At 44.6% G+C, this 25,910-nt stretch overlaps 1 protein-coding gene across 1 annotated transcript in view; it reads left to right on the top strand.

Annotated features, from left to right (window-relative positions):
- LOC138516434 (sialic acid-binding Ig-like lectin 9) overlaps positions 1-25,910 on the top strand; it is a 530,018-nt gene that overhangs the window by 333,389 nt on the left and 170,719 nt on the right. Inside the window, exon 4 of the mRNA XM_069631556.1 lies at positions 8-391. Coding sequence (XP_069487657.1) covers positions 8-391 — 384 coding nt within the window. The remainder of the gene's footprint in view (positions 1-7; positions 392-25,910) is intronic.

Genomic DNA, 25,910 nt, shown 5'->3' with positions numbered 1-25,910 from the left:
CTTGCAGATCTGAAACCAATAGCAGAGTTCGCTGTGACGCAGTCTGGGAATATCACAGCCCAGAGGGGAGAGAACATTGCTATGAACTGCAGCTTCAAGCACCCCGAAGGCCGAGACCCACTGTGGATTGGGGTCTACTGGATGGTTGGAGGTCAGTGGGGGAAATTTGTTTACCACCCCAGCAAGGAGTCTATTGACCCCTCTTACAGAGGCAGAACATCGCTGTCCGGAGACCCAGCACTGAGCAGCACCGTTTCTCTTCAGATCACTGAGGTGGACGCGACGGATAATGTGATGTACTATTGCCTGGTGGTGTTCAGATTCTGCAAAAGCAATAATAACTTCTCCTCTGTGATGCAGCAGGGACCAGGAACTAGGCTCCAGGTAGAAGGTAAAGATGCACAGCATTCTATGTGCGACTCCTTATCATGGCTACATAATGGAAATGTATCTTTCTTCGGCTGCGGCCTCCCTGCCTCCCTGAAACTTGAAGAGAATCATCTCTGGTTCCGAAAGCACCTCAAAACCTTTCTCTTTGCTTCTGCTTTTTCTCCTCCTACCCCCTGCTGACTTCCTGGCTGATACTGAAACTGCACTGGTTACCTGGTCACCCTCTGAACTCGGGCCCAGGTCCCCTCACCGCCAGTCGCACACCTGCACTGCCCTCCTGGCAACCCCTGCATTTTGGGATTGTTTTTCTGTATCCCTACAGTCCCACTACCAGCACTTGACACCTGATGTCTGCACTTACCATTGCACTGCCACCTGTTGGCCGTACTTTTACTTTATTTATTTTATTATCCCATGTACTGCACTGTCCCCACCCCGCGCAGACCCCCCCTTCTAATTTTTTTTCTAATTCCCCTTACCTTAAAGACCCCCAGCTCTTTTGCTAAACTTTGGGGCTTTGAACTTTTTAAATCTGTTTGTTTTCTGTGTTCATTTCTTTGGGTATGGTGTTTTAAGACAACTCCATAGGCATCATCTTTTCATGTGTGTTACACAGCACCCTCAGTGCAGAGACACAGGGAAGCCTTTTAGGCTGTCCCAAGGTTTAAATACCCTCTCTGGGATAAACTACTGTTTCCCAGAGAATGTAAGGTTAAATTGACTTTACTAGTCTTTTTTAAATTCCTAGACCCAGCACACACTATCTTCCTATAGAGTGCTGGAAGGGTTACCTAGTATCCCCTATGTCTAGAAACTCGTGTAGCAGTCAAATGCTACCCTTTCCTATCGAAATGGCTGGTGGCAGTGGTTTTACAAAGAACTACCATGATTTTTCCCGACCACGAACACCGGTAGCTAAAAATCGCGGGAGCCATGTTTTTCAAGATGCACCATAAGCCCCTTTGTTTAAACAGGTCCCGGTCTTCTTTTTTCGCCATTTCTTTTTGGAAAGGTCCTTGTAGTTTTTGTCTCTTCACGCCAAACCAGGTTTGGTCCCTTTGTTCCTACGCCTTTGGCGAGCTTCAGGACTGAAGACCACCTCTGGCGTCTGAGTGTCTGGGGTGGGCAGGAAGTGAGGGAGGTGCCTGAAAGACTCTGTGCTTAGTCTCCTAGGAGACCCAAATGCACTCTGGCGTGATTGGCTGGCTGACTGCCCGACAAGGACAGCCACCCTGCTGGGTGAGTGACAGCTAGGCTGGAATGCAAGATAGAAAACTGTTTAAAAGGCGAGTCTCTTGGACTGGAAAGCAGAGTCGACCACTGGAACTAAAGTACCGAAGACGAGCTGGAAGTGGACGGCTGCTGCAACTCCTGGACCGTTGGTTTGCCCATTGAATCCCTGCTGTAGGTCCGAATTGCCAAGTTCATCTCGACAGAGAAGCTCCTTCAAGGACGACTTCTTACTTTGAGTTGGTGGGACCGATCAACTCGTAAGTCAGCCAGATACCATTCTCGGAGCTCGTTAGGATTAACCAGGGTGAAGGACACCAGCTTGTGTGCTTGACGACAGCTACTTGAACCGAAGATCTTCCATTTTTCCGCCACCCTGTTTGACCAGTCCCCGTGCAGTGCAGGAGTCCCCCAATGTCCTCCCTCTTGTCCCCACGACTGAGGCTCAGGAACAGGGAGATCTGCAGGAACTGCCAGGAACCAATGTCCTCAGCTACATCTTTTTCTTCATATTAAGGTACTATGCCAAACCGATTGAGAGTACTTAACTCTTGCGGTGAAAGTTTGTGAAACTTTCCCAATGTGCAGGCCTAATCCGCTTGTGACCCAACATATGATTCTTTTTCGTACAAACTACTTCTGAGAACTTTGGCAAATACTTTACCGTTTACTACAAGAACTGCTCTTTCCTATCTAAGACACTAGCCCATTGACTTTGGCCTAGGCCTATAGAACTGAATCGAGTCCTCTAGTGAACTGAAAATATTTGCACCGCCTTAGAAAGTATTTGTGGTCTATTTTATTAACTTGTGCCTTTTTACTCCCATTTAAAGTAACTGAAATACCATTTTGCTCCTATTTCAGGGGAGCCTAATTTACTCAGAAACGTATTGGTTTGGTATTGAAGTGTATTTGTGTATGATATTAAGATGCCTCCTTCTAGTGAATGTTTTCCAAATGACTGTGTAAAAAAATAATAAGTGTTTTACCAAGAAACCTTGAGAGTAAGTGTCTACTTGAACCACTGTGATTGTAAGACCTCTGTGTAACATCATTTTACTGCTCACATTCCCTCTTGAGATAAGCCTGGCTGCTTGGCTCTCTACCAAAAAATGTGTAGTACAGACTTATACCAAAGGTTGTTTTTGCTTACACCCGTAGTCCTAATTGTATGTGGTGGTCCCAGAGGGTACTGCATGCAATTCTGTCTAACACCCTGTCGCAGTGTCATGCTCGAGGAAGCGGATTGATCCTTTCCTCCCTCAGGTTGATAAACAGTGCGTGTATATACATCAGTGATCGTAACACCTATGGTCCAACACAAAAATGGACTAGCACCGGATAGCACTAGCTATAAAACTAACATAGACTCACTATGGTGCAGGTTTAGAACTTCAAGGGGGCCTGAAAAAACTAGCAGCCACCCTCAATGAAGAGCACGCAGTGGTAGGTGGTGATTAAGTAGCCACATTTGTTTGTTTGTTTGTTTGTTTGTTTGTTTATTATTTATAATGTGCCGAAAAGCCCAAGGGTAACAAGGCGCAGCAGATACAAGAATTTGCAAGACTTAGTTACAGACAGTAAAATATATACAAGTATGAACACAGTAATAATAGCAATAAGCGGTAAATATAAACATATGTACAATTAACAGTTGTGTATCCAGAGTGACCAAGTGAAGGTGGGAGACAAGAGGTCCTAGATGATGGCTGTCTTCAGCCAAGACATCAGCTTTGAGCGGAAGTTTTGGTAGGGTAGGTCCATTCTAAGAGTGGGTGGTAGGGAGTTCCATAGCTTGGCCGCTTTCACTGGGAAGCTATTGCCACCTATAGTTAATAGGGACGGAGAGGCATTTGAGATCAGGGAACCATGGTGATTAGGCTCTTATCCCGGCATTTCCTTTGGATATTAGCACTGCAATCCTGGACAAATCATCTTATGTCTCAACCTAGTACTACTGGGCTGTCTTCCTAAAAAGGTTTGCATACTCAAATTGTAGTGCTCTTGATTAGCCCATTTCTATGTGTGCAGCCCTTTTACGTGGAAGGGGTTATAGAGAGAAGAGAGAGCTCGCCAAAATCACATACCTGTGGCCAGCATATTTTCAGGACTGCTTATTTGACACATTTGCTTTTTTTGTGGCATTTAAAATGTTCTTCTGCACGTTATGAACAACCCCATGTGTGATGGGTGTGTTTAAAGGTTAAAGTAGAATAGTAAAACCTGGATGAGATTTTTTGAGGCTCACATGAAACAACGTGAGTAGAACATTCTAGTATGATGGAGCTAATGAAACTACAATCACTCTCCTTTTGCACAACATGTTTCTGTAAAGGTATTGTTTTGAATATTGTCATTTTGTGTTATGTGAATTGTGTACATTCCCAGTCAGGTCTACAAAACAGAGTATCATTTCATTTCATCAAGTCAAACGTTCATAAATAATTCACCATGCTGTAACAAGAACTAAAACAATGAGGTGAACTGGAGCAGTTGCAGATTTCGCTCAAGTCGCAGCGTCACCTCTGAACCTAAGTGTGTGATCTTGGGCAACTGTCATGGTGCCCAACCTGTCAAAATTGCCATTCAATACATTTTTCAAAATTGTTAGCCTCTATAGCATCCTCATGGTTTAACTGATTAAAGGCTTGCTTCATATATAATAATATTGATAATTGATATACGGCACACCAGTAATGTGTTTCTTTCTTCACTAATTGCAACACCACTTGAAAACCATGGCCCTCTTCTAATCTCAGTCTATGTCCAGATACGTCCAACTTTCTGGTAGCTTTTGCTCTTTATCACTATCTAAACTATGGTATGTGTACTTTTCTCTGTGCCTCCAACTTATCTTCTGTATCCATACTTGCCCAATTGTACATTTTGTGAGTACTGTTATAACACTGAGCCTGTGTACGTTTTTAGTACAGTTACTATCTGTGTCCTCCACCAATACTACACTACAACCTGTATACCATCCTCGTGGCTGCAATCATTAAAATGTTCCCTGTACCTATGCTAGAACAACAGTACCCTGTTCATAGTTTTCTAATGTTGCCCTTGAAATGACACTTGTTTTTTATTCTGATTCTAGCAGGAATGTAGGGGGGGGATCTGGAGATTTCGAGGGAGTGTCCATGCTCATTTTAATCACTGCTGGACAGCGTATCAAGCTTTCGGTTGTGGTCACTGGGAAATAAGGATGACCAGAGATTCTGAATCTCTTATTTTCTTTGGTTCGGGTGGGGTCCAAATGTGTCTGTGCCCTGGCCGCAAATCCCCATGAGATGGCCCTGCACCCAATCATTTGCTGCTGTCTAATACATTGATGAGGTCAGTACCATCTTACTGATCTTCTACATTTTAATATCAGGGGAGCACTCTGTAAGGTGGGGCCTTTTGAGATCTTGACAACATGGGTTCTTGCGAGAGAAGAGCGGCACGAGCGTCCCAGAGGATAGGACTCAGACTCGGAGCACAAAGAGAATGGCTGCTCAGCTCCAGTGCTCCAGAATGCTGCACATCCTAGACTCATCATCATGAAGAAACAATCATATTTTATTATAATGTTTAAATACTTACCTGTGTGAGTCATTAAACCCAGTGACAACACTATGCATGGTATGATCCTTTTATGAGTATAAAACCACTACATAATTGGCAATGAGCGCAAGATTAGGACTCGAACAGAAGTGATCCCCACCAAATAGGAGGCAAGGAGCAACACCTCCTTCATCATTCTTACCAACATCAGGTAAGCCAGTCATTCCATGACAACAATGGTAAGCATTATTTATCACATATTTGAATGGCTTGCGAGAAGCCTATTATGCCCCAGGATGAAAGAAATCAATGTTGTTGAATGCCCTAGGCATAGAGGGTCAGAGAATTTGTAGGACTGAATGTTGAACCTGTGGCCGATGAGGAAGTGGATGATGTATACAGAGAAGCAATCAGGCAAAGGGTTAAGATGTTTTTCAATAAAAAGAAACACTGTGCTACACAGCATAAGGATTTACACCAGGAAACAGATAAGACTAAGCTGATGGATGATTATGTGACCAGACTGTGAGAAATGGTGGTATTATGAGACTTTGGGAACAATGTGGAGGACATGATTAGGGTGCATGTGAACAGAAAAAGATAAATATCTATTAGAGAATGAACTGAAACTAGACAAAACCATTCAAACTGCCACAGCTGCAGAAGAACAAATGCTGAGACAAAAGGAAATGGCATGAAGCAAGTTGAACAGTGACATGCACGCACTCCAAAACCGGATTGGTTGAGAAACAAACGATGAATAACGCTAGAAAGGAATGAGACATTGGGAAAGAACCCCTAATATGACATCAGTGTGGTATTAGAAGACATATAGCTAATGTAAAAAAAGCCCGGCAAGCGGAAAGGAATGTACATACTGTCAAATGTATTGTATTTGGCCATGGTGTGCAGGTGGAGCGATGAAAAGTGACGGCGCTCAAATGCAGAGAAGATAGAACAGAAGAAGATTCATCTGAAAGAGATCAACCGACTGAACTAATGGTGAACATAAAAGGGTATAGTGAGGAAAGCCCTATTATGTCATAAAGGTCGATGGTAAAGAAAACATATTCATGGCTGACTCAGGGTCAGACCGGACCATATTACCCGTGGATATGTACGAAGAAATGATGGGAACACAAAAACAGTGGGGGTACTTAGAATGAAACAACACCAAAAGTAATTGCAGGCTCTTGTTTACGACTACTAGAATGCATAAGGGGTTGTGTGGAGTTTAAGAGTCAGTGAACAGAAAGAAGGTCTATTGCTCAGAGAAGGGACCAGCCATCCTGGGATGGGATGATCAAGCTAAACAAAATATCAAGGTGGATCCGAACACAAATGATCAAGTAATGTCCTTGAGAAGTGATGAATCCTCATTTTCCAAAGAACAGTTTCCAAAGTTGTTCTCAGAAACACTAGGTTGCATAAAGAACTATGCGCATAAAATCTGTCTATGACAGGGAGCGATTCCCATCAAGCACACGATCAAACCCATGCCTGACTCAGCCAGGACAGCGCTGCTGTAACAACTGCAGAAGATGTTAGAACAAGGCACCTTCGAAGCAGTGGAGTCTTCAGAATGGCTAAGCCCCGTGGTTCTGATCAAGAAACTGCAGTCCAAGACACTACGAATATGTATAGATTTGTGCAGTCTAAATTAAGACGTTTTAAGAGGTTCCAAGTGTAAGCAAACTCATGCCGATGATGAAGGAAGCAAAATACATTTAAAAACTAGACATGGGAGATACCTACTATTCAATTGGTTTACACAAAGAATTTTGACTGCTCACGTCGTTCATGACTTCTTTTGGAACGTTCCAGTCTACCTAAATGCCATTCGGGTTATCATCAGCTGCTTTAGTCTTCCAAAGGATGATTGATTCATTGACAGATGATATTCTGGTCTATGGGAAAGATGAGAAAACGTATGCTAAAATACTCCTAGACGTTTTCGAAAAACTACAAGAAGCAGGAATTTAATTCATGCACGTAAAATTCAGAATCAAGGTGCAAGAAGGTGAGTATCTAGGATACAGCATATGATCAAAAGGCGTAAAACCCTAGAGAGACCTCTGACATGCAATAGCAAATGCCCCATCATCCAAACAATAAGGATTAGCTCCATATCTACCTGTGCCTCACAGAATACAATGCAAAGTTTGTGCTGCAGTTCTCAGAGAAGACAGCATGAATGAGAGAACTGTTGATGTAAAAAGAACTTTTAGAATCACCTTGTCAAAGATCATTCAACCAAAAATGGTAAACGTACACCACTACAGATGCCAGTGCAAAACACTGTCCAATGCAAATAAAAATTATTCTACAATCGAGAAGAAAATGCTAGCCTGTGCATGGGCAACATAGTCATTTAGGACATATGGGTGGAGGGCGAAGTTCTACCTGGTAACGGGCCATAAACCACTTATACACATGTTGAGTCCAGGCGGTGTAAATAACTCTATGCCAAGGTTGGTGCGTATGGTAGCGAAACTGCAAGAGTACACCTATGATATATTGCACATCTGTGGATGGAAAAACTTCCAGGCTAACTCCATATCCAGACTATCAGAAGCAATAGGAGAAAGACACACATTTCTACATGATGAATGTGTGGTGGCATCGATAGAGGAACTGGGAAGTGCAGAATTTCTAGAGATGAGTGAACCACATTGGAGACAGGAAATGCCAAGGGACGTGAGTATGTCCAAAACCATGACCTGGATAAGAAATGGATGGCCAGATGAAAAGACGATACTAGAGAGCCTGTGGCCATTTTGAGAAGACGCTAAAGAATGATATGAGGAAAATGAGTTGATTTTCAGAAATTATACAGTTGTACCACCCACAGTCATGACAGGTCATAATTGATGGTGCTCACCTAGGCACAAACATGACCCGGAGGAGAATCTGAGAATCTTATTTGGGTACAGGTATGGACAATGACACAAGAGTCAAACTAAGGAGGTGCCACAAATGTTTGAACAGCGACAAATGTCTAAAAGTGAAGCAAGCCCTTTTCTTGCCCACAGAAATACTGGAAGGAAATTGGAGAAGATAGGACTGGACTTCACCAGTCCGTTGGAGACCATGCAATCACAGCACACATTTGGCATAGTTATTGTGGACTACTTATCCAAGGGGACAGAAGACATTTTATATATATATAGAGGGATTACCCAGAGAAATAATAATAATAACAAAAAATGAGGTCCAATAAATATCTGTGGAGATGACTAGGTTCTTAGAAAAATACAACATCAAGCACGTGAAAGCAGCTCTACATCACCCAACCAGCTCTATATCACCCACAAGTCAATGGGTTAGTGGAGTGAGCCAACAGGTGTCAGGATCCAATGGCACATTGCCAGGTTTCCATACATTGGCACACACTTAAAACACTCATTTAGGTCTTCATGTAATGGTAAACGATTTAAACACTTTAATTTGAAGAGGAGGAGGGGTAAGCAGTAAGAGGATTGAGTAATGTATTGATCCTGGTTGGTGATTGGAATTATGAAGTGTTCCTTAACTGGGCTTTTCAGGAGGCCTTTGTTTCCCCAGGGCAAGATGGTGGTTCAACTCTGCAGCAGTGATTGGAGGAGCCAGATTGTGAGGTAGTTTGGAATTCCACTGGGAGTTCTAAACTGCCCTTCATTCTATTTTCTCAAGAGGCAGGTCGCAGTAATTTTAGCTCTGTAAATTAGTTTAGAAGTCACTTAGAAGTAAAATCAATCTACAGGAAATCTTCAGTGACATCAGAGATTTAATTGAAGCTGAAGAAGGAACAGATGAAGCAAGCTAAGTTTCAACTTTTAAGTGTTAAAGTTCATTACGTTAAATATAGTTCTGATCGGTTTCTATGAAAAAGAATATAAATTGAATTGAACTGTCTTATGAGAGATCTTCGTGTGCAAAATCAATAAATGAGAAGTTTGTTTTCAAGCAGTTAAGTGATTGGCAACAGTGCGTGTGTATTTAAGGAACTGTGAATTTGATGCGCACTGCGTGCGAGGCACGAGTAATGTATTAACAGGCGCGCAGAGATTCGTTAGAGTAAATATACTCTAATTTAGTACTAACCACATTCAATCTAACTAGCAAACCTCTGTTTGCATTTAATATATTTTGCTCATATTCCGTTCGTTCGTGCGACATTAAAGGAAAGGACCCTCAGATGTAACAAACGTGCTACGCGTGCATCGGGTCTTCGTTGAATATTCAAATTAGAGTTCAACAGTGTTTTCTCTCAGCGTGTCACGGGCAGTCGGAACAGCGAAGACTTCAGAGATTTTCGTGGCGGAAAAGTCAAGTGGAGCAGCTGTTGAGAGAGGTTTGATGATGAATATTTTAAGGAAGCAACAGGCTAATCCCCAGTGAGTGTAAAGACAAGAAAAAAGCAACACAGGTCAATTTCAATACGTACGGATAAAACAATGAGTAGTCAATTGACTTTTTAAGAAGCATTAACAGTCAGTTTAATAAGCGCAAGCAGCAGTTATAAATACAGTATATTCTTCAGACAATATGAGAGGAGTTAGACTGATTTGAAATTAGTCTGAGTAAAGAATACCTGAAAAGACCTTGTTGAGAAAGTATTCAAAGAAAGAAACTAAAGACTTTCAGATATTACAGCAACAATTAAGTCAAGCTTATTAACAACTGGAGCATAGGCAGCAGGTACTAAGGAAGGAGGGTGGCAAGATATAATAGATCTTTTAGAGAAGAATTCAGCTGGTACTAACTTATGCATCATTGTCTTTTAGATTACATCACCACAGACACTGAGGTATCCAATCCAGTTCCTGAGGGCATCTGAGGGTGCCATTGAAGATCTGTGTTTATTATTTTCTCCAATTCCCTTTACCCTAGCTTTTGCCAGATAGTTAGCTATATCTGCCAAGAGACTGCGGGGCAGGCAAACTAGGGGGGTCTGGTGGGCCAGCATCACTCCTGCAGGAAGTTTCAACTGGATCTGACAACAGGTTTATAAAAGGAGCTATTCAGCTTGCCACTGCTTTATTTACTTCAGTTATGGATCCATATGATACAGTTATAGGAAGCTGTAGCAGCCCATCGGCTGACCACGAACACAATTATTATGGTATCACCTTTCCACAGGTTTAGACATAGTCCTTCCTCACTACTGCCCCTTGGCTCTCCAGCAGAAGACTTTGTAAAGCACTTGATGTAGAATACATCTCATGGAGAATCAAGAAGAGCAAGGACAAAAGGCTGAAGTGGTATAATGGCTACAGAGCTGTACACAGGACCGAAGTAAAAGAGGGAGATTCAGTAAAATTAAATCACCAGTTGTGCCATAGAGGTAATGAAGAAAGGAACTAATCATGTGTGTGGGCTTAGGAACTTTTGAAGCATCTTCTATGAGCTAGATGGAATTACACAACAAATGTCTTAGACCAAATAACCGGACAAACTCAAGGAAGATGGTAAAATACTGCTTTAATCTCAATGAAAGAAAGCAGGGAAATGTATATGCTATCAAAATAGATGCATGAGTATTCCACGCCATATCTTGTTTGTACAGAGTTTATATACTTTTACACATGTCATTTGCGATGTCATCCTATGTAGCATAGTTCATAAACCTATCGATGGGAGGGATTGGATTAGGGGAACATGCCTACTTATAAAATCGTATAAGTGTTAATATCTCATTGGCTGCCACCTCTCTGTAGGACACGCCCTGAGCCACTTCTACGTACGTCATATACTGATTATAGCAAAAGGTATGGCAGCGTGTTAGCAACTGTAACATTATATGTAAAAGTGGATGGCAGACTTTTTGATTGGTTGGCAATCCCATCCAACCTTGGACTTTTGGCTTATTAGCAGTACATGAGTGAAAATGAAACGTAGGTGCTCGAAATGCGTCAATTAATTTCTTGTTTTCCCAATTAGTCCATCATCTTACATCAACTTGATCCTTAGGCAAGGCCTTCTGTTTGAAGTTGACCTTGTAGTCGGCTCACTGTTCTGGAACATTCACAGCAGTATGAGCATGCCACTCTCTCCATCTGGGCTTTTTTAATGAATAGCCCTTGTTCTGACTGCTGGATCACGTGTTATGAGACCACGATTTTGTCAATTTCAGCCTCTTATTAACTGCTCACTCAACCTCACATAGGTTTTTGTCTTCATGGTTGTTCACTACTTAGCACCTGAAACTGTATTTGTCTCACCTAATCTTAGCAGAAATATGTCTTACGCACATGGTCTGTTCGTTTGACTGCCTTTCTGCCTTGCACCATCTATCGAAATAGCCTCCTTGTTCCCAGGCCAAGGTACTCCCTTATTCTGCACATGATAACAGCTTATCAATTTGTAATCCTAGGTTCGTATTTTGAGGTAGCAGGATTGATTCTTAACACAGGATGTCATCCATTTTTCCATTTTCTTCCAATGGCCTTCCTAAATATTATATATATATATATATGTATATATATATATATATATATATATATATATATATATATATATATATATATATATATCTTTTTTCCCACGCTTCTATATGTTTTCTCTACCTTGCGTTTCGGCGTATTTACAGTTATTGGTCAGCAAGTTACTTCATCTTTTTATATTCATGATTCCTTTATCTTCAGGTACATGTTTCTCTTAATTCTTCAATTACATAAGCATCTTTAAATATTTTTCTATTGTTTCAACAAAGGCTCATATATCGTCTGTATGACATTCTTTTGTGGTCGTCAGATTTTGCTTAACGTACATCCATATCCTGGATGGATGCATTCTGACAGCTTGGATAGGTGACCTCCTTCCTGGTAGCATCCTTCCACTGCTTGAGGGTATATTCTGAATGGCTGTCTGAGTGCATGTCGTCTTTCATATACTCGACACGTACAGCAATATTACACAGATTCATGCATGGGTTCCCAATTGTAGCTCTTTGTATGCTGTTCCAATAAGACGGTGGTGAGGAAGCGGGATCCAGGGAATGAGCATCCACTTGCTCCTCTACATGTGCACCCAAGATGGGAAAAGATGGAACCTGGAGAGAGTGGCAATGTCCTTTAAAAGAACCCAAGGCCGATTTGCCGAAGAGAACTCAGGACAAGATGAAAGCGGAGCAAAGGTCCAGAGACAGGACCAAATGTGACCAACAACATGGAAACTGTTTAAAGGTGTCAAGTGACAGAAACGTTTTGATGGAAACAAGTAACTACATGGACCTATCCGGGGAACAAGATGAAAATGTGAGTGAAGCATAAGGAAGAATTTTGAGTCAGATGCAAGATCTGAAGTAGTAGATGGCTTACATCCATGTAGGACTAAGAATAAACCTGCCAAGTATCATTCATTTATAATGGGATGAACATAATCTGTCTTCTTCAATAAAAAAAGGTATGCAAGGTGGTGACTTTGTGAGATCTCACCAGAGAAGAGCGGCACAAGCTGAAGGAGCATGGCAGGGGAGGGGACTCGGAGTGTGAGGAGAATGGCTCCAGCATTCCAGAATCCTGCACAACCAAGACTCACAATCATGAGACATTTATACATATGTATTATGAATTTTAAATACTTACCTGTGTTAGCAATTAAATGCACTGACATGTCTGTTCATTTTGTGAGTATGAGGCCACTAAGCTCTCCTTTTGAGTAACTGTTTTTTATCCCATTAGGATGAGCTTTCAATTGCCTAGCTGCTTGCTTGTGTTCTACCCTTGAATGCTAGCATTTTTCTTATTGTTTTGTGGACTGTTTGCCTGACATATTTTCCCTTTCAGACAATAGCACTGTTAACTCTCAATCCCTTGTTTCTGTGCTTCCCTCACCATGTTCTTCCCCCTATGATTGTAAAATGCTGCGTTGCTTCCTGAAGTAATATTAGTAATAATAATGTCAATAAGAATAATTATTACAATAGCACTGAGCATAACACAGGGAATTTCTTTTTAAAAAGCAGTTGTCTTCTGCTGAGGGTCGTGATAATCTTATTGAGGAGCATGGGTAATTAGGGAAGTCTAACTGGCTATTCTCAGAAAACTGAAGAGGATAACTAAATATATCCTTACAGGTCATTAAAATAGACCCTGTAAAATAAAGGCACCACATTAAAAGGGAAGCCAAATTCAACTCGATACAGGTAATTCCTGTATCCTTAGTTGTGATATTTAAGAAGATGCTAATAATAAGATGCACTTTCATTTTAGAAATTCCAATTTATAATCTACATTGTATTGTTTCTTTTCTAGAGGAGTGGACACTTGCAGAAAATGTACCATAGGGCCAAAGGAAAATCTTTGTATAATCTATACATCATAAGAAAAAGAAGTAAACATTCATTGCGTGACCGTAATTTGCTCCTGTAGATTTTGGGGCATTGTGAAAGCCCGGAAAATGAAACATGTCATCTAGAGCAATAGGGCAAAGGATTATCCATTTCCTAAAAAATACGCAATGTCTTAAACTAACCCCACAAATGGGGTAAAAGACACATAATTAATATATGTCAATAATGGTGTACTGTGATTAAAGAAGTTGAAGTCACATGGTGGTCAGGTCATGCACTTTATAGTGCCGGTGAAGTGAATTGTATTGTTAACTATCCTTATTTTTTAACATTGATTTTAAAATTGTTCATATGAGTAGAAATTTCTCCATGTGATAGAACCAAGAATGATACTTAAGCCTATTATTGTTTTTAGCACAGTATCCAGAGTCCGGGGAAAGGCTTGAGTTCATTGAGTGAAAAATACTGGGATTCCGTCAAGTGTCATACAAAACATATTGAAGACCACATTAACTTGGTTTGTAATGCGGGTTGATAAGGTGCTACATTCTGTTTCGCATTCTGCTTTACGCTCCAAAAATATTGCCTTTGGTTTTGGTATCATGTCAGTCATTGTTGATCTCACAGAAAAGTTGCACCTGTATCCTCAAATAAAATCCTAAATCTCCTGAAAGGATTTTAACTTCGCGCACCTCCTTTTAGGGTCTAGATACCAAACGTTGAAGGGAAAACATGTACATTGAAGGTTCAACACTCCCTTCTATTAGAGAAATAATGAAATTGCCTCTTTGTATGGATTCAATTTGTTTGGACTCCTGCCCAAGGAGTGCTTTCACAAATGTTCCACATTCCCTCCCCTCCCACTTGCTCTTTTGACTCTTCTGTTTGTTTGTTTGTTTATTTTATTTCTATAGCGCTCCGGACCCGGAAGTAAAAGGGCGCTTGGTACAGGTTACAAGGCACAGTACATGGTAACAACAATAACAGTAGGAAAGCAGATATATACAGAGTATACAGAATAGCAACCAAATAAAGACAAAATGAAACCTAAGCGATATGTACAATTTATAACTGAGTCTAACTTAATGGTTGACTTTTTGTCAGAAGCCACCCAATGGCAAGTTTCCTGAATGATTGGAGGGATTGGAAGACTTAATATTCAGTGGCAGGGAGTTCCAGAGTTTGGAGGCGAGGACAGTGAAGCTCGAGTCTCCGGCTCTTTTAGAGGTAAATCTAGGTACTGTAAGACATAAGGTATTGGGCGATCTTGCGGTTCTAATGGATGGTTTCATGGTGAATTTATCTGTAAGGTAGGGGGGGCTAGATGTTTGAGAGCTTTGTAAGTAAGGCTAAGGGTTTTGAGATCAATTTTATGTTGGATGGTAAGCCATTTGCATGTAGATCTAGTGGCAGAGATGTGCTCATGCATAGGAATGTTTGGCGCTGCCCGTAGCATTATTTTGGATGCGGAAATGTTTGTATAGTCTTCTACTTCCTATACTCATAAACAAAACCAGGGCCTTCATTACGTGTTAGTCAGTAAATGAAAAAAAATATGGGGCCTCATTAAGACCCGGGCGGTAAGTACCGGTCATTACCGGCATGGCGGAAGTACTGTGTCCGTGCTGGCAATAGACCGCTAAAAGCGCCCTATTACGAGTACGCAGGCACGAGCTTTGCGCCATGCCGGTAATGACCCCACCGCCATGCCGTAAAAGGGCAAAAAATCCCCCTTTCAGGCATCGTCTGTAGTGCAAATATCTCCTCTGGCATCCAAGCCATCGGCATTAGAAAGCGACCGCTATTAGCGGTGACCGCAAATAAGCAGAACCGGAAGTAGCGTCATCGCACAGGAACGGTAAAGAGCACGGCGGCCATCTTTAAAAACACAATCCATTGCCATCCACCACAACCAGGAGCCATCTGACCCCCAGAACTCTGCCACACCTCCAACACCACCTGCTGCATCTCACCATGCCGAAAACTGTCAAGAAAACCACTGATCGCCTGCGCAAGGAGCGCTTCTACCGAGAGGAGTTAACCATGCTGGCAGAGACGCTGCAGGAACATGCAGATGTGGTGTTTTACATGACCTGTGCTGCAGAGCAGCGCAAAAAACAAATATGGGTGGAGGTTGCCCATAAAGTCAGTGCCGTTGGCACCACACCCCGCACTTCCAAAGACTGCCGTAAGTGCTGGGATGATCTGCGTTTACGCGTGCGGAGCATCCTCTCTGCCAACCGCAACCTGGGGATGGCGACAGGCGGAGGTGCGGAGTCCCCCATCAAATTGAAACCGTGGGAGGAGATATGCGCCACCACCATAAGAACAGAGGCAATTCACGGAGTCGGGGACATGGAGCGAGGAGCCCCGTCATCAGCCGTTGCAGGTAGGTGTCCCAAATGATATAATGCTAATACCACCACGATGATGTCCACCTGAACTGACAGTGCAATGATGTAGAGCAGGGTCCACCAGACACATGAGTACAAGACTGCCTACAGGCAGTGCAGAGCATCACCTTGTCCACATGCAGAATGCACCCCATATGTGTCAGCCCAGAGGCCTCCATAAATCACCCACCCAAAAGCCATGCAACCCGTATGTCACTCCTCCAATGTCAATCATCTGCCATTCCATATGAATGTAGCCACCCCAATGCATGCCCGATGCCTGTAGACCCATCACTAACCCTCTCCCTCTATTGGTCCCCCACAGGCACGCATTCAGACAGTGGTGACGAGGACACCAGGGAGGAAGATGCCACACCACGTAAGAAGGCCAGGGCCGAGGAGGGAGAACACCGCCCCTCCACTTCAAGGAGTATAGGCCAACCGGCACCACAGCGGAAGGCCAAGAAAACACCACAGGCCACAGCACCAATGTGCTATAGGGCCCCCACTGCAGCACCCACAACAGCCACCAGCACCCAAGTGGCAGCGGCAGAAGGGACTGCATCGGCTGCCAGCAGCACAGTGGGTGAGACAGCTGCCACAGTAGCAGTTTCTGACAATGAGGAAGATGATCAGCTGCATGTTGCAACTCCCACCACAGACCCTCTGCATACCCCACAACTATCCCCATGCAGCATGCACGACAGCAGCATGCACAGGCTGTCTCTGGTTCATTCATGGCCTGCAACTCCCAGCACCACGCCAACTGTGCCCGAGGAACAAAGCATGTCGGAAACCCCTCCAACATCCACCGCAGCCCCATCCACCCAAGAGGGGATCCGGGATATTCAGAGGCGCCAGGAGGAGCTCACAGGCCTGTTGATGCAGCATATAATGGAATGTGGGAGGGCAAGGGGTGACATTCGGGAATGTGCTGCATCCTTGAAATCAGCTATCGAGTCATCCTCGAAGGACATTTGTGCCGAATTGGCAGCAGTGCGGCAAATCCTCTCTGAAATGGTGGCAGCAATGCAGGCCATGCGTCCACCACAGTTGCCAGAACAACCTGGAACATCTTCGACTGCTAGTTCAACCAGGACCAGCCCCGTGCGTAGTTTTGGCAGGAACCTGCGCAGATCGGACAGGGGGCACCTGGTGCTGGAAGAGGGGGAGGGCAGTAGGTACAGCCATGCATACTGGTGCCATGTGGACTACTGGTGCACGCTACTGCACACCATGTGTGGGGAAGTCAAGGGGGGAGGGGGGAGAGGGTGTGTGGGGGAGTTGAGGGGGGAGAGGGTGTGTGTGGGGGAGTTGAGGGGGAAGGGGGAAAGGGTGTGTGTGGGCGAGTTGAGGGGGGAAGGGGGAAAGGGTGTGTGTGGGGGAGTTGAGGGGGGAAGGGGGAAAGGGTGTGTGTGAGGGAGTTGAGGGGGGAAGGAGGAAAGGGTGTGTGTGGGGGAGTTGAGGGGGAGGGGTGAGAGGGTGTGTGGGGGAGTTGAGGGGGGAGGGGGAGAGTGTGTGTGGGGGAGTTGAGGGGGGAGGGGGAGAGGGTGTGTGTGGGGGAGTTGATGGGGGAGGGGGTAGAGGATGTGTGGGGGAGTTGAGGGGGGAGAGGGTGTGTGGGGTGGAGGGCTTGTTCACTTTGTTATAATTCTTTAAAACACATTTTGGTAACTCATGATGGACACATGTGTGGACATTGCTTATTGCGTACGTGTGCTTTATTGGTGAACAGTCTACAGTGTCCATGTCCCTGACACACCCAGTGCCCCGAGTGCCACCTCCATGTCACACTCCCCGTCCATGTGTGCTAGAAACATTGGTTGATCAGAGTCTGACGCATGGCACGTCCCTCCTGTGCATCGCTGCCTCCCTGAGGTGCTGCCCCATCCCCACCCTCCTCATCCTCATCGTCAGGTGGTTGCAGTTCAGCGTCAGGGGGCAGGGGCATATTCTGTCTGATGCACATATTGTGTAGCATAACACATGACATGACGATCTTGGCCAACTTCTCATGGCGGTACAGGAGTGCCCCATCAGACCTGCTGAGGCAGCAAAACCGTGCCTTCAAGAGGCCAAATGTCTGCTCAATCACTACACGGGTACGTGTATGTGCACAATTGTAGTCCTCCTCGTGCCTGTTCTGTGGGTTCCGGACTGGGGTAAGGAGCCAGCTCTTCAAGGGATAGCCTGCATCACCTGCATGTGGGCAACAGTGTATATGTGTAAGTCATCACATCATATGGGACCTCTATCAATGACACCATAGCATGCATTGATTTCCTGATTGCAACCACATTCCCATGCATGAATGGAGACACACGATGTGACTGCTATGTGTGTATTCCTCTTATGGACTGGTGTGTGTGCCATCAACTAGTGGGCGCAGGGGGGTCCAGTTCCTTGTGAGTGCTCATGCACTGTGTTAGTCCACGCCGGTTGTTTCCATGATCTGGCTGATGTCCAGTAATTTGTATGCTTTCATCCTGGCACCGTTGATGTTGGCCTCATGATGATCTCACTATGCACAACAAATGGTGACATGCACTTTTGTTGGACCTCTGTGTCAGTGTAGTTGTGTATTAATGTATTTGGCCTTCATGTGACTCCTTTGTACGCAGTAATGGGGGGCTGTCCTTTCAGTTGATGGTATTTGGTGCTGTCTATTGGCCATAGTAATTGCTTGTAGCTGCATTGTGTTGAGGGGGATACGGTCTGATTAGGTACAGTGCACATGTAGATGGCTATGGAATGGTTGTGACACTGCATCATTTACATGGTAGGGCAGCTTTCATCTTGCATTATGTGGTCAGGTGTCAGGTCCAGTCCGGGCTGCTTTGGGGTATGAGCATGGTCCATTCTCTCAGGCACTCACAGCCAGGTGAAGTATGCATCTCTCCCCCATCTCAGCCAGGTGAAGTATGCATCTCCCCCACCCCCATCTCAGCCAGGTGAAGTATGCATCTCTCCCCCCCATCTCAGCCAGGTGAAGTATGCATCTCTCCCCCTCATCTCAGCCACGTGAAGTATGCATCTCTACCCCAATCACCTACCCACATCGCATTTCCATGAGCCTAACATGTGACTCGCCGAGAAGCCAGGATCTCTGCCCTGCATGTCGCTCCATGTAGCGTGGTATTGTGGAGTTCCGCAGGACCATTGAGTCATGGGTTGATCCGGGGTATCGGGCACAGCAATGTGTGATGATCTTGTTTGAGTCACATACCATTTGCACGTTGATTGAGTGGTATAGCTTACGGTGGCGGTACGCTACCTCCATGGCATGTGGGACCACCAATTCCACATGGGTGCAGTCAATGGCGCCAATGCAACCAGGGATGCCGGCCAGTGAATGGAAACCAACTTTGGTGTTTGAGATCTCCTGGGCAGACCGTGGTAAGGAAATGTGGTCGCCTGTGTGCTTCAGGAGGGCATCAAGCACTTGGTTCAGCGTACGTGAGAATAATGGTTGTGATATGCCATGCATGTGCCCCACTGTGTGCTGGCAGGTGCCTGTGGCCAGGAAGTGGAGCACAGACACTACCTTCAGTAGGGGTGGGATGGCGGTGCGTGATTCAATCAGGCTGACAATGTCGTCATGTATCATATCCACAATGGTGGTGATGGTGTCCCGGTCCAGACGGTACAGGGTGTGGATCTGCTCAGGGATTAGGTTGAATGGACTGGCTCTGATGTGAGGGATTGGGGGCTGCCTGCGTGGTGCCACTGGCTGCACTGGTGGGACATGCCGGCCCTGCCTCGCCCTCCTTTTCCTCCTGCGTCTCCTCTGTGCTGCCTGTTGTTGTTGTTGTTGTTGTTGTTGTTGTTGTTGCAGCAGTTCCACTGCAATCATGTCCTCCAGCCCCAACATTGCTAGTAGTATTGGAATTATTGTGGAGTGTGACTGGGTGTGGGAAGGGGTGGGGTGTGCTCCTTTTGTGCTTGCCCAGTCTGTATTGCCTCCACCTGTGCTGATTGTGTACAGCTGTGGCAGTTGGGAACACTGCAGATGGCCGTTTACGGGTGGTCCGCAATGCCGGAATTAGCTCCATGCCGGTAACGTATTTTTCGGGCTTCAATAGAGCGTTGTTTGCATGTCTGCCTGACTTGTGATGATCCCCTGTTTGCGCCATGCCGGTATTGGCGGCATGGATGGTCGCGTGCCCGTGCTCCTGGCGCGATTAGCGGCACCGTTAATTACGGTGCTGCTAATAGTGGGTTGGCGTGTCCTAATCGGCCGAAGCGGTAAGCGATGCCGGTAATCCTTTACCTGCATCGTTATTCACTTACCGACCGGGTCGTAATGAGGCCCCTGGTCATTTAATTACCTCCTGTTTTTTCAGTCTGCCTAATTATGAGTTAGGATCCCAAAAGGAAGAAATGCAATTGCATGGATTTAATTCCTCCAGAAAAATTCTGCACCAGGAAGAGATCCCCTTAGACAGTTGGAGAAGGATTTAGTTTGACCAGTTAATTCCCTTCCCTTCCAATGGAGGGAAAACAGGAAGGGAGGCAAAGGGAAGGCCCAAGATTGTTATATAATATTGTTGAAAACTCAACTCCAGTTTGGCCCATTCTGTTGATCCATGTCCATTGTATCGCAGCACCCTGAAGGTATGCCCTAAAAAAATAACAGAACATACTTAATCAGTTTAACCATGTGTGGAAGAGAAGAAACGAAATCCTTTTCAAAATCCAAAGGCTTATTAAACTTAACCAAAAAGGAAACTGCATTGGCAACAATTTTCTCAGAGGCCAATGCAGTGGAAGATGGACTGTCAGGACCCCACCTAGAATAAGCATCTACTTAGATATTTAGACCAAGTAATGTACTTTATAACAAATCATTCTGGGTGAAAGAATAAGCAATTTTGTATTAATAACTATTTAATTGTTGAAGCTGTTTTGTAATTTTTAAACCACTCTGGTTAGTATCATGTTAAATGAGCTCCCACCAACAAATGCTTCCACTCCCAACAGGCCTCGGTCTTGCAGAATGACAGAATATTTCATTTTGCAAGGAATATACAAATAGTCTAGGTAGACAATCTGACGCGGAACCTGATTATTTACCAGTCTCTATAAAGTAAATGTGCCACCAACTCCATCAGAGTAGTAAGACTCAATCAAAATTGGCCTGTAAGTGTCAGAATGTCTTATCACTCCTGCAGAACTAAAATTGTGTATGGGAGTCCATACACACGTTCAGCTCGTTACGCTTTTTAAAAAAGGTGATATATTTCAGGAGCATAATAGGAATAGTCCTGTGTGTATAGTTCATGAAAATGTGCTAACCTGAAGAGGGAAAAGACTAATGCAGTAATATTTCTTCGCAAACTGAAATGTGTCAGTCTTTGCATACGTATGATTAGCAAGTAACATATTCAAAACCTCAAGAACATGACTTTTATGTTATATTGAAGAAGAGTAGACCAGGATGTCATCCAAGTTCACAAGCACAAACTGATTTCGAACTTCCAGAAATAATCTGGTCCATAAACATTTGTTATATTAATTATTAATGACCCATCCGACTATGTTTAATCTGTCCGACATGTTTTCTAAAAGTGATATTGAACATGTTGCTAGCTGTTATTCAAAACAAGAGATATGTTCCCTACAAATCCACTTAGTAAAATATCCACTTAGTAAAATATCCTGGTCTGCTTATACACTAAGACTATCACTAAACAAAGTTAAATGGCAATGATGGTGTTCAAACGTCAATAGTCCACATAGGGAAGTAATTTTAGCTACAATGCCTCTGAACTGATGATGAACTGTACCAATCTGCATAGGTACTTCCAGACAGAGACATTAGCCAATTTAGGAAAATGCCAATGTTTTGATTATGGGGACAAGGAGGAGAAATTGAAGCTTGAGATAGCTGCATTTTCTGCTTGTTCCTCCTTGATGCATGGAGACAAAGATATACCTGCAGGATCAACACAATCAAACCTAGAAAAGAAAAGGGACAAGTAACTTTGGTCAATTTATCCTTGTTTTCCTCATTAAGACCCCTCCAAAACAGATCTCCAGCAATCTGGTTTCCAAAGAAAACTGTTTAGTTCTGGTGCTTTAGGAAAGGACATCTGTTGTGTCCTGCTGAAAATACCCAAAAGCATCTTCAGCAGAAACTCCGTAAATGGAGACATGGTGGAAAACATCCACAAAGGCCCAGTAAATGTTCAAGATCTGGTCAAGCTACAGGAGGATCTGAAAGATTTTCAATCACTGATTCAGCCTTCATTCTATTTGAAGCAAGCCAATTGTCATGATCTCTGCTTCCAAAAGGTCAGGGTTTTCCCAACTCCCTTGGAAGCAGATCCATAACCCAGGTTCCGAGTGCCAACCAGTCCCAATTGGGACCTTTTGGACCCAGTCCTGGCGCCAGTGGCACCAGGCTCATAAATATGCCCAGTCCTAGCGCTGGAAGCGCCGGGCTCATAATGCTTGGGTGGACTTACCTGCAGCAGACCATGCTGCTTACTTGCCTGCCAGTTGAGCCTCTGATCCTCTTCTGTTTGGAACTACTTTTCCTGTTGGGTGGGGCAGGAGCCACTCCCTAGATTCAGAACACTGGAACTCTTCTGGAAAGCAGGAACTCTTTTCTTACCTAGGCGTGGCTGTGGAAGGAGACACCTAAGCACTACAGGAGGCTATTTAAACCACACCCGATGGATGAATCTTGCTTTGCGTTATTCTGCATCCTCTGCAGCAGAACGCTCATCGTGTCTTCTGCATCTGATCCTGGGCCTAAGGAAAAAGGCTTACCATCCTGAATCCAGTCTTCAGCAACACCTATAAAGACAAGAAAGAACAGGTTAGCATTACGGTCTTCAGTGACAGCTCTTCACTTACCTGGTCCATCGGCTGTCACCAACGCCTCGCGCTGCATTCCGGCATCTGAAAGACAAAGGCTTACCTACTCTTCGTGCGCTCCGGAGGTCTTCACACTGCATTCCGGCATCTGAAAACAAAAGCTTACCAACTCTTTGCACGCTCCGGAGGCCTTCGGCGCTGCATCCCGCATCTGAAAGACAAAACAAGGTGCGTTTAAAGACATTGGGGAACTTTAATACTCACGTGCCATTACTCCTTTCCACATCCAACCCAGTGGGTATTCCGGCACCCTGCAGCCGCTCCGAACTTGTACCTGCAAAATAAAAAGACAGTTAGAGCGCATCGTGAAGCAGGCAACAAGCGCTTACTTACGTGCTTCCAGGCGCTTCTATTCATCACACGGGCTCCATCTACAACTCACTTCAGCCCGTCATCCGCCATCGCCGGAACCCTGCAAAACAAGAGACATCATTACTAAAGACTTTAAAGACATTAGAATTACTCGAAACTTACCGTTCGTGCAGTAAACGACGGTCAGCAGTCCTCTGAAGTCAAGAGGCCTGCTCCCCTTATCCAGTGAAGAAACTGGTTACAGCACCCTGCCCCGAGGCAGATGGAGAGCACAGCGTTCACTTACCTAAGGTGAGAGCGTTAACCTTTGGGGTTCTACAGGAGAAGAGAAAGGGAAGAAGGGAGAGACATTTAATAACCCAGTTCCTTAATCCCATATTTTCTATCTGCAGACATCTTACCCTTCGAGTCAGACATACAGTGCACAGAGGTCCAGCCCAAAGAGCCAGCCGTGTGTTACACATCACCTTTGAAGATACGGTATACGCCCAGTCAAGACCGGCGCCTCTACGGGAATCAGGTGAGCGTTACAGAACGCAAAGCCTACCACAAAACTCCCGTCCAGGCGCTATGGAAACCTCGGATACCGACCAGCTAGCCCAGTTACTTGGGGAACTAAGGGCAGAAGTGCATGCAGCCCGTCAGGAAACGAACGCTCTAAGAAGGGAACTGATTATTTCCAAGGAGCGAACAGATGATCTCGCTAGACAATTGCTACAGTCACAAGCCGGACAGACCCCGTTACCCGCATCTGGGGGAAATCTTCCTTCTACATCCTCTATGAATCCAGTGCAGATCAACCTACCTGGGAATGTACCTCTGGCTCCGCCCGAACGATTTTCTGGAGACCCAAAGAGGTTTGCAGTATTTATCAATCAGTGCCGGTTGCATTTCTTATGCCGGCCAGCAGCCTTTCCAACTGATCAAGCTAAAGTAGCTTTTGTGCTTTCGTACCTTAGTGGCAATGCGGCAGACTGGTCGATCCCTCTAGTAAATCAAGATGATCCGGTCCTCCATGATTTTCAAGCTTTTCAGCTCAGTATGGAAAAACTGTTCGCAAGACATTCACAGGGGCAGGCCTTGGACAATGAGCTTCTTTCGTTGCGACAAGGTAATCAAGACCTTTTGGCTTATATTGCGTCTTTCAACAGACTGATAGTGGAAACTCAATGGCCTGAGGACAAAAGGATTACGCTGTTTTATAGAGGTCTACGTGGAGAGCTCAAAGATGTGTTAGCCCAAGTAGTGAATCCCCCACAAGATTGTTCGGACTATATAGACTTAGTCGTTCAAATAGATCACAGACTGCAGAACAGGAAGGCCGATCGTTCCAAGTTTGATGCTCGAGTATTTTCCAAACCGCCAACTCCTTCCAAAGGAGTAGACTCCGGGGAACCCATGCAAATAGGGGGTCTGAAAGGTCCTCTAACACAAAAGGAGCGGGAAAGGAGAAAACAGTTGCAATTATGCCTCTATTGCGGAAACTCAGGGCACTTTCTTCGAGACTGTCCGGTGAAACCTGCCAAGAAGGCAGTAGGAGCTGCAGTTACCAAAGTTACAAACTCTGAGCAGGGAAACAACCTCGCCCGACAAGAATAGAGGTCCTCTTGCCGAGCGTGAAAACCAGTTCCGTGACCTCGCATTTCGTGATACCTATGGTCCTCATTAGCCCTGATAATCCGGATCGATTACATGCAATTGAAGCTTACGTCGACAGCGGTGCCATCGGCAATTATGTGGATCATGAAATGGTTTTGAGGATGAATCTAACTCTTTGTCCCAAGGCTGTAAAGGACGTCATTACTACGGTGGATGGTACGGAGATAGCCTCCGGGCCAGTAACGCATACCACTCAAGAGGTGACGCTAGTAAGTCAAGATGGACACCATGAGAAGATCGTGTTCGATGTGATCAAGGCCCCTCAGTTTCAGATTATTCTAGGAATACCTTGGTTATAGAAACACAATCCTCTGATCGATTGGCGAGCAAGAACGGTCCAGTTTCCAGAATGTGTCTCTACTTGTCACCCTCCACCTGGTGTTGCACTGGCAGCAATTTCTTCAGAGACTCCCCAGTTACCTCCCGAATACCTAGAATACCAAGATGTTTTCCGGAAGGATCAGGCTAACTCTCTACCTCCTCATAGGTCTTATGACTGCCAGATAGACCTGATACCTGGATCTACTCCTCCTTGTAGTAGAATTTATGCCCTCACCGAGCCTGAGAACCTTCACCTTCGACAATACCTGGATCAATACCTGGCAAATGGGTTTATTCGTCCTTCCAAGTCCCCTGCTTCTTCAGCTTTGTTCTTCGTTCCAAAAAAGGAAGGAGACCTTAGAACTTGTATAGATTATCGCTCCCTGAACCAGATCACCGTTAAGAATAGATATCCGTTACCTTTGATCCCTGAACTCCTGGACCAAGTCAGAAAAGCATGCATATATACAAAGCTGGATCTTAGAGGAGCTTACCACTTGGTACGAGTAAAAGAGGGCGATGAATGGAAGACGGCCTTCCGCACCAAGTATGGGCTATTTGAATATCAGGTCATGCCCTTCGGACTTTGCAATGCCCCGGCCGCCTTTCAATATTTTATGAACGATGTCCTCAGAGAGCTCATAGATGTGTGTGTTGTTGTTTACATTGACGACATCCTCGTTTATTCTTCATCGGAATCGGAACATCGGAAACACGTGAAAATGGTCCTCGAAAGATTGCGTCAACACAAACTTTTCGCTAAGTTGGAAAAATGTGTTTTCAACGTGACTGAAGTTGAATTCTTGGGATTCATATTATCACCTGGCGGAGTGCGTATGGATTAAAAGAAGGTCGATGCAGTTCTCAAATGGCCATCACCATCCTCCGTAAAAGGTGTGCAA

This window comes from Ambystoma mexicanum, chromosome 6q (genome assembly GCF_040938575.1).
Source record: "Ambystoma mexicanum isolate Mex_15411 chromosome 6q, UKY_AmexF1_1, whole genome shotgun sequence".
NCBI classification, from domain to species: Eukaryota; Metazoa; Chordata; class Amphibia; order Caudata; family Ambystomatidae; genus Ambystoma; species Ambystoma mexicanum.
The sequence above is the reverse complement of the archived record's forward strand: the minus strand, read 5'-3'. Positions and strand labels throughout refer to the sequence as shown.